Source organism: Capra hircus, chromosome 19 (assembly GCF_001704415.2).
Source record: "Capra hircus breed San Clemente chromosome 19, ASM170441v1, whole genome shotgun sequence".
NCBI lineage: Eukaryota > Metazoa > Chordata > Mammalia > Artiodactyla > Bovidae > Capra > Capra hircus.
Window position 1 is genome coordinate 27,101,773 of NC_030826.1, and position 11,505 is coordinate 27,113,277.

The window sequence follows — 11,505 nt, forward strand, 5'->3', positions numbered from 1 at the left end:
GAACCAGGTGTTGGGAGAAGAGGCTGTGGGACTGGAGAAGGAGGTGTTGGGGACATTGGCAGCAGCTCCCTCGAGGGGAATTTCCGTCCTGTGGTGGCCTCTATGGGTCTCCTGGTGGCGTGTTCTAACCTCCAGCCCTGCTAGTGTAATATCCTGGCTAGTCTCTTCGATCTATTTTTCTTGATCTCTGGCTCCTTCTCTGTTAGTCTCACATTCTGTCCTGTCTCCAGGATCTTAGTTTCTTTCTAACTCTCTGCCTGGGGCCCCTATCACAGCATATATCTGCTTTCCTCTCTGTCTGCCGTGTCCCTCCGGGGTTATCTTTCCATTTTGCCCAGACACGCCTTCTATCCTCTCCACCCATCCAGATCCCGTCCAGTACCTGCGGTGGGAGCAGGGGAGAGACTTGGTCCTGAGAAGGCGTCGGGAGGCGGGCCCAAGCCCTTTCTCCAAATTTGCATATGCATGAGGTCGCCCAGGCCAGAGAGAGGAGGCGGGGCTTCTGGGGGCGGGGAAGGGGGCGGGCACCCTAGGAGCCGCCGAGTATAAAGACCGCGCGCCGCTGCTGCTAGCCCCGCACTGCTGAAGAGCGGAGCCTCCGCCCGGGGGACCCCTATCCCTGCCTGTCCCCACAACTGCGCGTCCCCACCCCACCCCCGTGGCCGAGCCACCTTTGGTGTGGCTGTCTCCACTCGTCAGAAGAGCCTTGAACAGTCACCCGACTCCTCTCCACAGCCTCTTTGCATCTCGGATTTCGGGGCGGCCCCCTCCCCCACCTCTCCCTGCCTCTTTGCACCCCGATTTTTCTGCGCTTCGCTCGGGTTTTGCAGCCGTCTATTTTTGCATCCCTTTTCGTTTTGCTTCTGGGAGGTCTAGGGGGTGAAGCTGCGCTCGCACCCCTTCGCCTTTTTATCCTCCCCTGCTCGGACAACCCCCCTTTTCATTGCAGTGGGGGGGCTTAGGATCTGTTCATCTTACGCCGCGCCGCCAGCACCCCGCAGCGTGTGGCCTTGCGCCCCGGAATTGGCAGCGGCTGCATATCTGAGGGGGGTCTCCCTTCGCCCCGCTGCCTTTGCTCCCCGCGCGTTCCGGTGCGTGAGGGGGCTTCAGCGCGCCGCACCCCGGCTTCTCCATAGTCCCCCGCCCCGCGCGGGACTTGCCCCCCGCCGTCAAGATGGTCATCCAGAAAGAGAAGAAGAGCTGCGGGCAGGTGGTTGAGGAGTGGAAGGAGTTCGTGTGGAACCCGAGGACGCACCAGTTCATGGGCCGCACAGGGACCAGCTGGGGTATGCGGGGCCGGCCGTGCGAGGGGCGGGAGGCGGGGGGATCCGCCTGGCGACGCCCGGGGAGGACCAGGTCCCGCCGGCGCAGCCCCAGCTCCCTTCCCGGGTTCCCGGCGTCCGGCCCCCCTGCCGGGCTCCGGGCTGGGAGGGGGCCGAGTCGCCGGTCTAATCTCCCTGGCTGGCCGCTGCGGAGGCGTAGAAAGTAGGTCACTGCCGCCTTCCCGCCCCCCGCGGAGCCCCCTCGCGCGGGGGGTCGCGGGCTCTGCGCGCGTGTGCTCGCCGCGGCGCTTGCGCTCCCTATCGGGGGCCGGTCAGCTCTACACGGTCGCCCCCCTTCTCCAGAAGAGCGCCCCTTCCCTCCCTCTGATTCTCACTAGCTGGCCAGGCCCTTCTATTTTTAGCTCGTGCCCACCCCTTGGACCCTGGGAACATTCATTAGGGGGCGGGTCTTGGAGAGGTGGGGTGTGTGTTGGAGAGGGTTCTTCACAGCGGAAGTTGTCTGGATCCCACTGCCTCGTGTTTTGGAGCCTTCTGTGACTGCTTCGTGGGTGGGGGGCTGTGGGGCCGGGGTGCCACTGGGAGGTGTTCGGGGCTGGGTGTTGGGCTCAAATGTCACAAGCGGAGGGAGTGGTCACTGGTGGTGAGATGTGTACATCATCTGGGCCCTGTGTCTCAGGGCTTGGATGGCCTGGCACCTTCCCCACCCATACCTTGGAGGTGGTGTGTGGGACCACATATTCAGGAGATGTGGAGGGACTTGTGTCTGGTTGAGGGTCCGGTACTGGGCATAGATGCCAGTGAACGGTGGATTTCTTCCAAAATGGATTTTCAAGCTGGGAAGTTGAAGCACAGGAGATATTGTGTGTGACACAATTTACAGTTCATCCACACTGACTGAATGCTGTTCCCATTAGCCCACACCATCAAGGGGCCCTTGAAGTGGGTCTGATGCAGTCCTTATGCAGGAAACGTGAAGTCCAGTCCATGGGATTGGAGGGGTCCTTGAGTCCTTGGGAAAATCTGGGGAGGCTTGGGGAAGTGTCTCCTGAGATGGAAGGACTCGAGATCTGGGGGAATGGAAACAGCAGGTACTCACACTAGGCTGAGGAGTGACAGTGACTTGTCACGTCCACCAAGAGTCCACCAGGCTCTCTGCCTGGAAGGCTGTGGAAGGTCTTCCTTTACACCTGCCTCTGCCCTGAGTGCTGAGTGTGAGCTGGGGGTGGGGTGACTGTTGAAGGCTCTGGACAGCTGTCTCTGAGAGATTTTGTAGCTTTGGCCGGAGCCCCATTCAAGGTTCATCTCTTGTAGGGCTCAGAGAGAGAAGATTTTGCTGTTTGAGTGTGAGGGTCCACACCCTCACATTCAAAGGGTTTGAGAGTTTGGTGGTGAATTGGGGCCAGTGCCAGCTTGAAAAGTCATCGTGCTGGACAACTTCAAGCATGAGTACCCATACAACAGTAACAGATGGTGTGCCTTTTCAGGGCCATGAAGGTTGACAAGTTGAGAATGTAATTTGTGGCAAAATGACTGTGGCCTATACTAGGGGTTGTCTAAGCAACAAGAGTTTAGGTTTCTTGTGTCCTCCACAAAACTGGACTTCACTGTGCTGTAGGACCAGAAAGGGCTGGGAGCCATGGCTGGAAGCCAGACACACTGCCTTTTTCCAGCTTGTCTCCTTTTGCTCCCAGGGGAAGGCTCCCTGGGGCTCTGGCATCCTTTCCTGGGCAGAACCTCTGAGTCGGGGAGGGGCACGTGGCAACAGGACAGGTCATGGATGGAGACCTGGCACCTGCTGACCCTGTTTCCTCCTCTTTAGCCTTTATCCTCCTCTTCTACCTCGTCTTCTATGGCTTCCTCACCGCCATGTTCACCCTCACCATGTGGGTGATGCTGCAGACGGTCTCCGACCACACCCCCAAGTACCAGGACCGATTGGCCACACCAGGTGAGTGATGAGACTCCCCCACCAGCCAGGCTCACTACTCTGGTGCCCCCAAGTCTCCCAAAGGAACTGGCAGGTTGAGAACTATCAGCTCTTAGAGGTTTGGTTCTGATGAGCCAGTCACCACGTGCTGGGCAGTTCTTTTTGAAGGCCACCTTCACACTCCCCACAGCTGAGAGCTATGTGATCTGGGGAGGTGGCAGAGGGTCACAGGAGATCGCCCTCCCCAGAAGGTGATCTCAGATCTTCCTGTCGTCCCTCACCCTGGTGTTCCCCATGTCCATCTTCTTCCCTCTTTGTGGGGTCCTTCGTCTTAACGTATACCCCCTCGTTCTTGCCTCTGCTGACTAGGGTTGATGATTCGCCCTAAGACTGAGAACCTGGATGTCATTGTCAATGTCAGTGACACTGAAAGCTGGGACCAGCATGTTCAGAAACTCAACAAGTTCTTGGAGCGTGAGTACGGGGTCGATGGCTATGCAGGACTTCGGGCAGGGGGTTGGGGACCCTGGGAGCAGAACATGAGGTCTGTGACTCTCTCTCGCCCACCTCCTTAGCTTACAATGACTCCATCCAAGCCCAGAAGAATGATGTCTGCCGCCCTGGTCGCTATTATGAACAACCAGATAATGGAGTTCTAAACTACCCAAAACGTGCTTGCCAGTTCAACCGGACCCAGCTGGGTGACTGCTCTGGTATTGGGGACCCCACCCACTATGGTTACAGCACTGGACAGCCCTGTGTCTTCATCAAGATGAACCGGGTACTCATATCCTTAGTCCCCAGGGAGAATGGAGGAGGGAGTTACCATCTGCTGGCAGTTGCTTTCTTTTACTGGGGCACTTGGGCTTCGGGAGACTTTTAGATGTTTGAGTGGCTGAGAGAACAAGAGAGATGTGACTGCTGGAGGCTGAGATCATGGCTGGGGGGCTGGATATTTCTGTTTTTGATAACTTCTTTTCCTAACCCTCACCACTGTCTCTCCTCACTCCAGGTCATCAACTTCTATGCAGGAGCAAACCAGAGCATGAATGTTACCTGCGTGGGGAAGGTGAGTTTGTTGGGCCTTGTCCATCTGTTTGCCCCATCTGTTTGTCCTTATGGTTTCCATGTCATTCACTCATCTCTCCCTATCTTCTTTACTCCAGAGGCCCCATAACTCTAGGGACAAGGGGGTAAGCATGGGCTTCAATATGGCTCAAACTCCAAGGTGCTGCCACCCCTCATGCTTCTGTCTAGGATGCAGAAGTCTGCCCTTTTATATGATAGACACCCTCTCCCTGACTCCACCTGAGCCCCTGCCGCTGGCTTCTCTCCCTGATCCTTCCATCTTCTCTATTCCCTGACCATGTCTTCTGCCCTCAGTCTCATGTCTCTTCTGCCCTCAGTTCTTTTTAGGTATCTGGTAGCTGCTGGTCTGTGAGCACCACCTGCCACCACTAAATTGTCCTTGGAGCCCTGCTCCCCCCACCTCTGTCCCTCTAGGAGCTTCCTGCTCCTCTTGCTTCATCCCCCTCCTTGCTTCCTACTGAGCTCTTACTCATTGATCTGTTCTCTCTTGGCTCCGCTCCAGAAACCGATTCCTGAGGATGGGGTAAGAATTTGGGGTGGGAGGGCAGTAGAAGGCTTCGGGCTCCTTAGCACCCTGGAGAACTTCCCAGGCTGATGGAGGAGACAGGACACCCCCTCCTGTGCACGCGCGCAAATATACCAGACTCAACAGCACAAGGGATACGGATTTGAGAAAGCACAATCGGGATGAAGGAGGAACAAAGGGAAGTCTGGCCAGCGGCTGAGTTCCCACCATCCCTAACATGCTCTCCTCCACCCTCCTGCGTCCCCCACAGCGAGACGAAGATGCCGAGAATCTCGGCAACTTCGTTATGTTCCCTGCAAACGGCAACATCGACCTCATGTACTTTCCCTACTACGGCAAGAAGTTTCACGTAAGTCCTGCGGGAGGCCGGGTGCTGGCTCCTCCAGGGGAGCAGGGTGCGGGGTTGGAGGCCCAGCTGCCTCAGGCCTGGAGCCTCGCTCTTCTCCTCTGGCCCAGGTGAACTACACGCAGCCCCTGGTGGCCATCAAGTTCCTGAACGTGACCCCCAACGTGGAGGTGAACGTGGAGTGCCGCATCAACGCTGCCAACATCGCCACTGACGATGAGCGTGACAAGTTCGCGGGGCGTGTGGCCTTCAAACTCCGCATCAACAAAACCTGAGGCCCCCTTCCTCCCGCCCCCACCTCTTTCCTACGGATGCTTCTGGAATACCCCTGACCCCGCCTGATCCCTCCCTCACCCACCCCAAAGGTATTTTTTATAACAGAGCTATGGCTTGTCTGAGCCTCGCGTTCCTTTCCTTCTGAACCCGGCCTGACATCTGTCGTGATTCTCTGGTTGTGCACACTTTCCACCATCTTCTTCCTGCCCAAGCTCTGTCAGAGACAGGGAGATGGAACCCCCAAGATGTCATAGAGTTCGGAGTCTTTCTAGTCCTGGTGTAGCTGTGAGAGGGCTGTCCTCACAGCTCCCCACCCATCCTGCCCTCCTGTCCCACCCCTCCAGAACTATAGAAAATGCCCACCCGCCCACCTTGGGCTTCCCTCATAGCTCAGTTGATGAAGAATCCGCCTGCAATGCGGGAGACCCTGGTTTGATTCCTAGGTTGGGAAGATCCCCTGGAGAAAGGAAAAGCTACCCACTCCAGTATTCTGGTCTGGAGAATTCCTTGGACTGTATAGTCCATGGGGGTCACAAAGAGCTGGACACGACTGAGTGACTTTCACTTTCTTTTCACCCACCCACACACAAACGGCAATCTCTTCATGCTTATCTCCAGACAGAATGTGGCACTCTATTCTTTTTTTTTTAAATAACTGAAGTATAATTAACTTACAACACTGCTGTTAGGTCCAGGTGCACAGCTTAATGATTTAATATCTCTGTAGGCTACAGAGTGGTCACCGGTGTGACCCTCTATCCTCCCATGCCAGCCCAGCCGCTGTCCCCCTCCCGTCTCCCACACCTTCTGCCTTGTCTACCACAGTCGCTGTCGCGGTGGCTTTTGACTTGTGTGACTCCTCTGGTCAGTCTTTCCTCACTTCTCCATCCCCATTCCCTCCACTGAAAGCGGGACCACTTCTAACTGAAGACATGGTGGCTCTGTGGCCTTTTCCTTCTTTCCTGGCACAGCTGGGTTCTCACTCCACATTGAATACGTGAGCTGGGAATGAGGGTCCAAAAGAGAAATCCCTGTTGGTTCTTGAAAATTCTCTTCCCAGTCTCCTATCACTCCTCTGAGGGGCGGGGTTGACCTAAGCTGAATATCCACTTTGTTTTTGCCGATGGCTCCCTCCCCTCTGTTCCCTTTCCCAGAATATCCTGCAAGTTCTACTTCCCAGGCGCCCTGGGGGAGGGGCAGCCACTTTGGCTGGGTCCCCAGTGGCCACCTTGGAAACGTCAGCTGGTTATGGGACTATTCCATCTCCTTCCCCTCCGCCCAGATCTGCTCCCCCACCCCCATCCTCTCTGTGGGTTCTCTTAGCAAGTTATCAACTAATCATTAACTCCTCCCCTTTCTTCTGCATGCCAGCCTGAAAATTGCAGATACCTCCTCCTTTTAAGACTCTGAATTTCTTGGCTCCATCTCCTTCAGACCCCTTTGCCTTCTTAAACAACCCCATAGTGCCCATAGAATGTTAAATGAGGGACCTCCTGTGTTCTTGAGTTATAGAGGCATTTTAACTCTTTCCTCTCCCACGCCCTTCACTTCCCCACCTGTAATTTCCCCGTTCTTTTTTGATGCTGCAGCTTCCATACCCCACCCACGGGTGGACCTTTCCCTGTTTTTCTCTGGCTGGATCTGAGGCTCTTCCCTTTGGATCCCATTGTTTTCCTGCACTCCCCTCACCCAAGTGGTCTCTCTCTGCAGTTATTTAATGCCTGTGTCTGATCTACTGTAAAAAGAGGATAAAGTACAATAAAATGAGAGCAATTATATATATATATATAAATATATATATCATACATGGAGCCCTGAGTGCAGGTTGTTCCTTTCTGAGCTTTTGGAGGAGCCCTGGGAAGGGGGTGAGGGGTGGATTGGGGTGATCTGAGGGATACCCAGCCCTTGGGAGGACCACTTCCCTGCTTTGATCTCTTCTGTCCAGTGTCCAAGCAGCTACCTCCTAGATTGCTCCATCACCCCTGCTGTCTTTAGATCAATCACTCAATACAAGACAGGCAAGAAGCCTATGTCCTTTTCTACAGCTATACTCATGAAGTGCCTACTATGTGCATTCTAGGCATCGTGAAGATACACTTATGAAAGAGGCAGAGTTCCTGCCCCCAAGGAGCTCCCCAGTATAACAGGAGAGGGGAGGAGCACACGAGAAACTCTCAAACCAGGTAGACCTAAACGTATTTCCAGGAAGGAGAGAAAGCTGGTGAGGACAAAATTCAGAGTGGTCAACCACTCTCTGGGGGTTCGGTGGGGTGGTTCATAGGGAAAGTTTCTTAGAGGCTTAAAGGATGGGGTGGCTTTGGGGAGAGGCTAGCATCAGCAAATGCCCAGAGACAGACGAGGACAATTGACTGGAAGAAACAGATCTCAAAATAGAATGAACCATAGGATCCCAATTTTGTGTATAAAAAAAGCACACAAGCATAGAAAAAGGATGGATGAGTCTGTACAACAATATTTATTGTGGTATTTTGGGATGGGTTTAATTTTTATTTTCTTGGGGCTTATTTTTGTTTGCAATGAGTTGGCCTGGGTGTTTGCCTTGAAAAAATAGCTTTATTACTTCTGCATACACATATATATAGTTTTATCTTGAGTGCATAGTACACACACATGGATTGCTGGGTTTTGGTCATATAATGCACATTATACATATTATGTGTGTGTGTGTGTTAGTCACTCAATTGTGTTAAACTTTGTGATTCCATGGATTGTAGCCCGCCAGGCTTCTCTGGAGTGGATACTGGAGTGGGTAGCCTTTCTCTTTTCCAGGGGATCTTCCAGACCCAGGGATTGAACCTGGGTCTACCTGCATTGCAGGCAGATGCTTTATCGTCTGAGCCACCAGGGAAACCCATACATATTATATTAGATATTATAGACAATTTTGTGCATTACACTTGTTCATTCAATTTCACCTGGCCTGGTAGAGTTCTAATTCATTTTTTTAAATGGCTGCATAATATTTTTTTTCTATTGGGTTGTTCTTGTTAATTTCTTAGAGCTTCTTGACAGTTGTAGATATAAACTGTTTTCTACATTGTAGATTTCCGCCAATCAATTGTTTGTCTCTTGAGTTTGTGGTGGCTTCTTTACTGTTAAAAAGTGGTTTCTTTTTTTTTTTTTTGGCTACACTGCGTGGCTTGTGGGATCTTAGTTCCCAGACTAGGGACCAGGGATAGAACCTACCCCTCAGCAGTGAAAGCACGGAGTCTTCATAACTGGACTGCCAGGGAATTTCCAGAGGCTATACTCATATTTTGTAAAAATATTTTGGGCAGGATTTTATCTCATTTTAATTTTTACATATGCCTTAATTCCTTTGCCAATTAAAAAAAAAAAACAACTAAAAATTTAATTAATTTATTTATTTTTGGCTTCACTTCTCAGCTTGAGGGATCATCCACTACCAGAGATTAAACCCTGGCTTCCTACATTGGAAGCTTGGAGTCCTAACCACTAGACTGCCAAGGAATTCCCACACTTGGTCTATTTTGATTTCTTTTTGTGTGTGGTACAAATGAAGAGTCTGGTATTATTTTATTAGTGTGTCAGCTTCATTAAAATTCTTAATTTACTTACTCCCATTGATTCTTGGGTCAGGAAGATCTGGAGATGGGATGGGCTACCCACTCCAGTATTCTTGGGCTTCCCTGGTAGCTCAGATGGTAAAGAATCTGCCTGTAATGAAAGAGACCTGGGTTCAATCCCTGGGTTGGGAAGATCCCCTGGAGTGGGTTGGAGGGCATGGCAACCCACTCCAGTATTCTTGCCAGGAGAATCCCCATGGACAGAGGAGCCTGGTGGGCTATAGTCCAGGGGTTCGTGAAGAGTCACACGACTGAGCAACTAAACACGTTGAACTGAAATACCAACTTTGGCTGTATAATACATTTTACTATATACTGAGCTCTTCTTCTGGATTCATTGCTGGCTTGTCTCTCACTCCATTTACCACGCCATATTGATCTGATTCCAGTTGATTTTATAGTCTGTTTTCTGATATCTAGCAAGGCAAGCGAGCCCTCTTGCCCATTCCTTTTTAAAAACAACTATTGGTTATTTGGGGGCACTTATTCTTCTCTATAAATTTATGACAAATATATCCAGTTCTCAAAAACAAAAGCCATCAAGACTTGTTGAGATTCTAATTGTAATTGCATTGTATCTTTATTTCAGGAGAACTTGTCTTTTTTATCAGATAGTAAGTTTTCCCATGTAAGAACAGGTTATCTTTTCCTTTTGTTTGGAGCTTGGTTTATATCCTTAAATAAGGTTTTATAATTTTCTCCATATTGAGTCTGTGCCATTCTTTCATTTTTTTGTGTGATTCTTGTGAAACTTATCCTTAATTATTTTATTGCCATCTACTATCCATCTACCTTATTAAATTAGCTTAATTCCATCATCTATTATTAACTAAGAGGTCAGTTTTTAGGTACATAAACATAATCATATGATCCAAAAAGCAAAAATATTTATTTTTTAACCAATGTTTTGTTTTCTTCATTTTAAAAATCCTGTTGAGTGCTCTAAAACTGATGTTGGTGGGCATTCTTGCAGTGAAAGCAAGTCTTATAGTATAGTTCTAATTTAAATTGAAATGACCTTAGGGTTTAACCATTAGGATAATACCAGTATTCCATTACTATTTTTTTTTTGGCCAGGTGGAATGTGGGATCTTAATTCCCTGACCAGGGATCAAACCCAAACCCCCTGCAGTGGAAGCACAGTCTTAACCACTGGACCACTAGAAAGTTCCTCCATTACTATTTTTATTTTTTAAGGAATGGCTGCTGAAATTTAATCAAATTCCTTTCAGCATCTGTTGATATGATCATATTTTTATTCCTTAATTTATTAATACAATGAATTATGTTGACAGACTCTCTATTAAACCAATTTTATGCTCCTGGAATAAACCCTACTTGGTTATAATGTTAATATTCTTTTGATTCACCAATATATATTTTTTGATACTATTTAGAGATTTTGCATCTCTATAAATTAGTTTGCTTTTAATTTTTTAGTATCTTGATTAAGTTTTAATATTAATGAAATCACAAAAAATTTACATGAATTGGAGATTCCACTTTTCCTATGGTCTGGAATAGTTTATTTAAACATTGGATTAATTTGCTCTTATTCTTTCTTTTTTTTTCAATCAAACTCTTGAGTTTTTCTCTTTGTTTAAAGTGTATCTTTTTTTCCCCCCTTGAGTCCTGCTTTTGAATTTATTCTTTCAACCAACTTGGCTTTCTCTTTCAATAAGTTATATCTTTAATTTTTAGGATGTGTGCTAGCTTCCTTTTTCTTTTTCTAAATGAAGAAAACATCTATGGCTTTACATTTTCCTCATTGTACAACTTCTGCTGAGTGTTATAGATTTGGGAGCCCCTGTGTTCCTGAAATCAAGGAGATAAGTTTTAAAAATTATTCTAAAACTTAGCGGAACAGGACTTGGGCTCTTTGAATGTGAGGGCACGGCCAACTCTGCCACGGGTCCCCACAACATAGAACAATCCTGAGCACACAGTAAAGCATCAGTCAATGACTATCTGCTGGCTAGATTGTCAGGAGGGAATATAGCCAGAGGGAAGGAAGTGAGCAAACAGGACCAGAGAGGTCAGGGACTCATTAGAAGTCACACAGCTTAGTAGAACTGGCCTGAAAACCCAGGACTAATAATTCTCAGACCAGTAACCTATCAGAACACAAAGGGATTGGCAGAGCAAGAAAGGCTCTGCTTTGTGAAGGAGTAGAGCAGAAACAAAAAGAGCTAAGGACACACTCTAGAGAAATGTAGGGTGTAGGGGGAGTGCAGGACACTGGTCAGAAAGAGGCTCAAGGTGACCTGACTACAGGAGTGAGGCGAGGAAATGAGTTTCAAGTGCTCTGATTTACCAAGGGCCTGGCTTGTGGGGAGAGATGGCAAAGTTAAAGATCTCTACAAGAAGTGGTTCTGGGTATCCTGGGGAGTGTTTGGCATTCTCCAGAAAGGAAGAAAAAGTGTGATTTCGAGGCCAGGGGGCTGGTGGCT

The 11,505-nt window shown here is 49.5% G+C and overlaps 1 protein-coding gene across 1 annotated transcript; it reads left to right on the top strand.

The window, feature by feature from the left end:
• ATP1B2 (ATPase Na+/K+ transporting subunit beta 2) lies at nt 588-7,258 on the top strand. The gene is made up of 7 exons (XM_013972245.2): nt 588-1,286; nt 3,103-3,231; nt 3,580-3,684; nt 3,786-3,991; nt 4,223-4,279; nt 5,076-5,174; nt 5,282-7,258. The coding sequence occupies exons 1-7, from the start codon at nt 1,175-1,177 to the stop codon at nt 5,444-5,446; spliced, it is 873 nt and encodes a 290-aa protein (XP_013827699.1). The 5' UTR covers nt 588-1,174; the 3' UTR covers nt 5,447-7,258.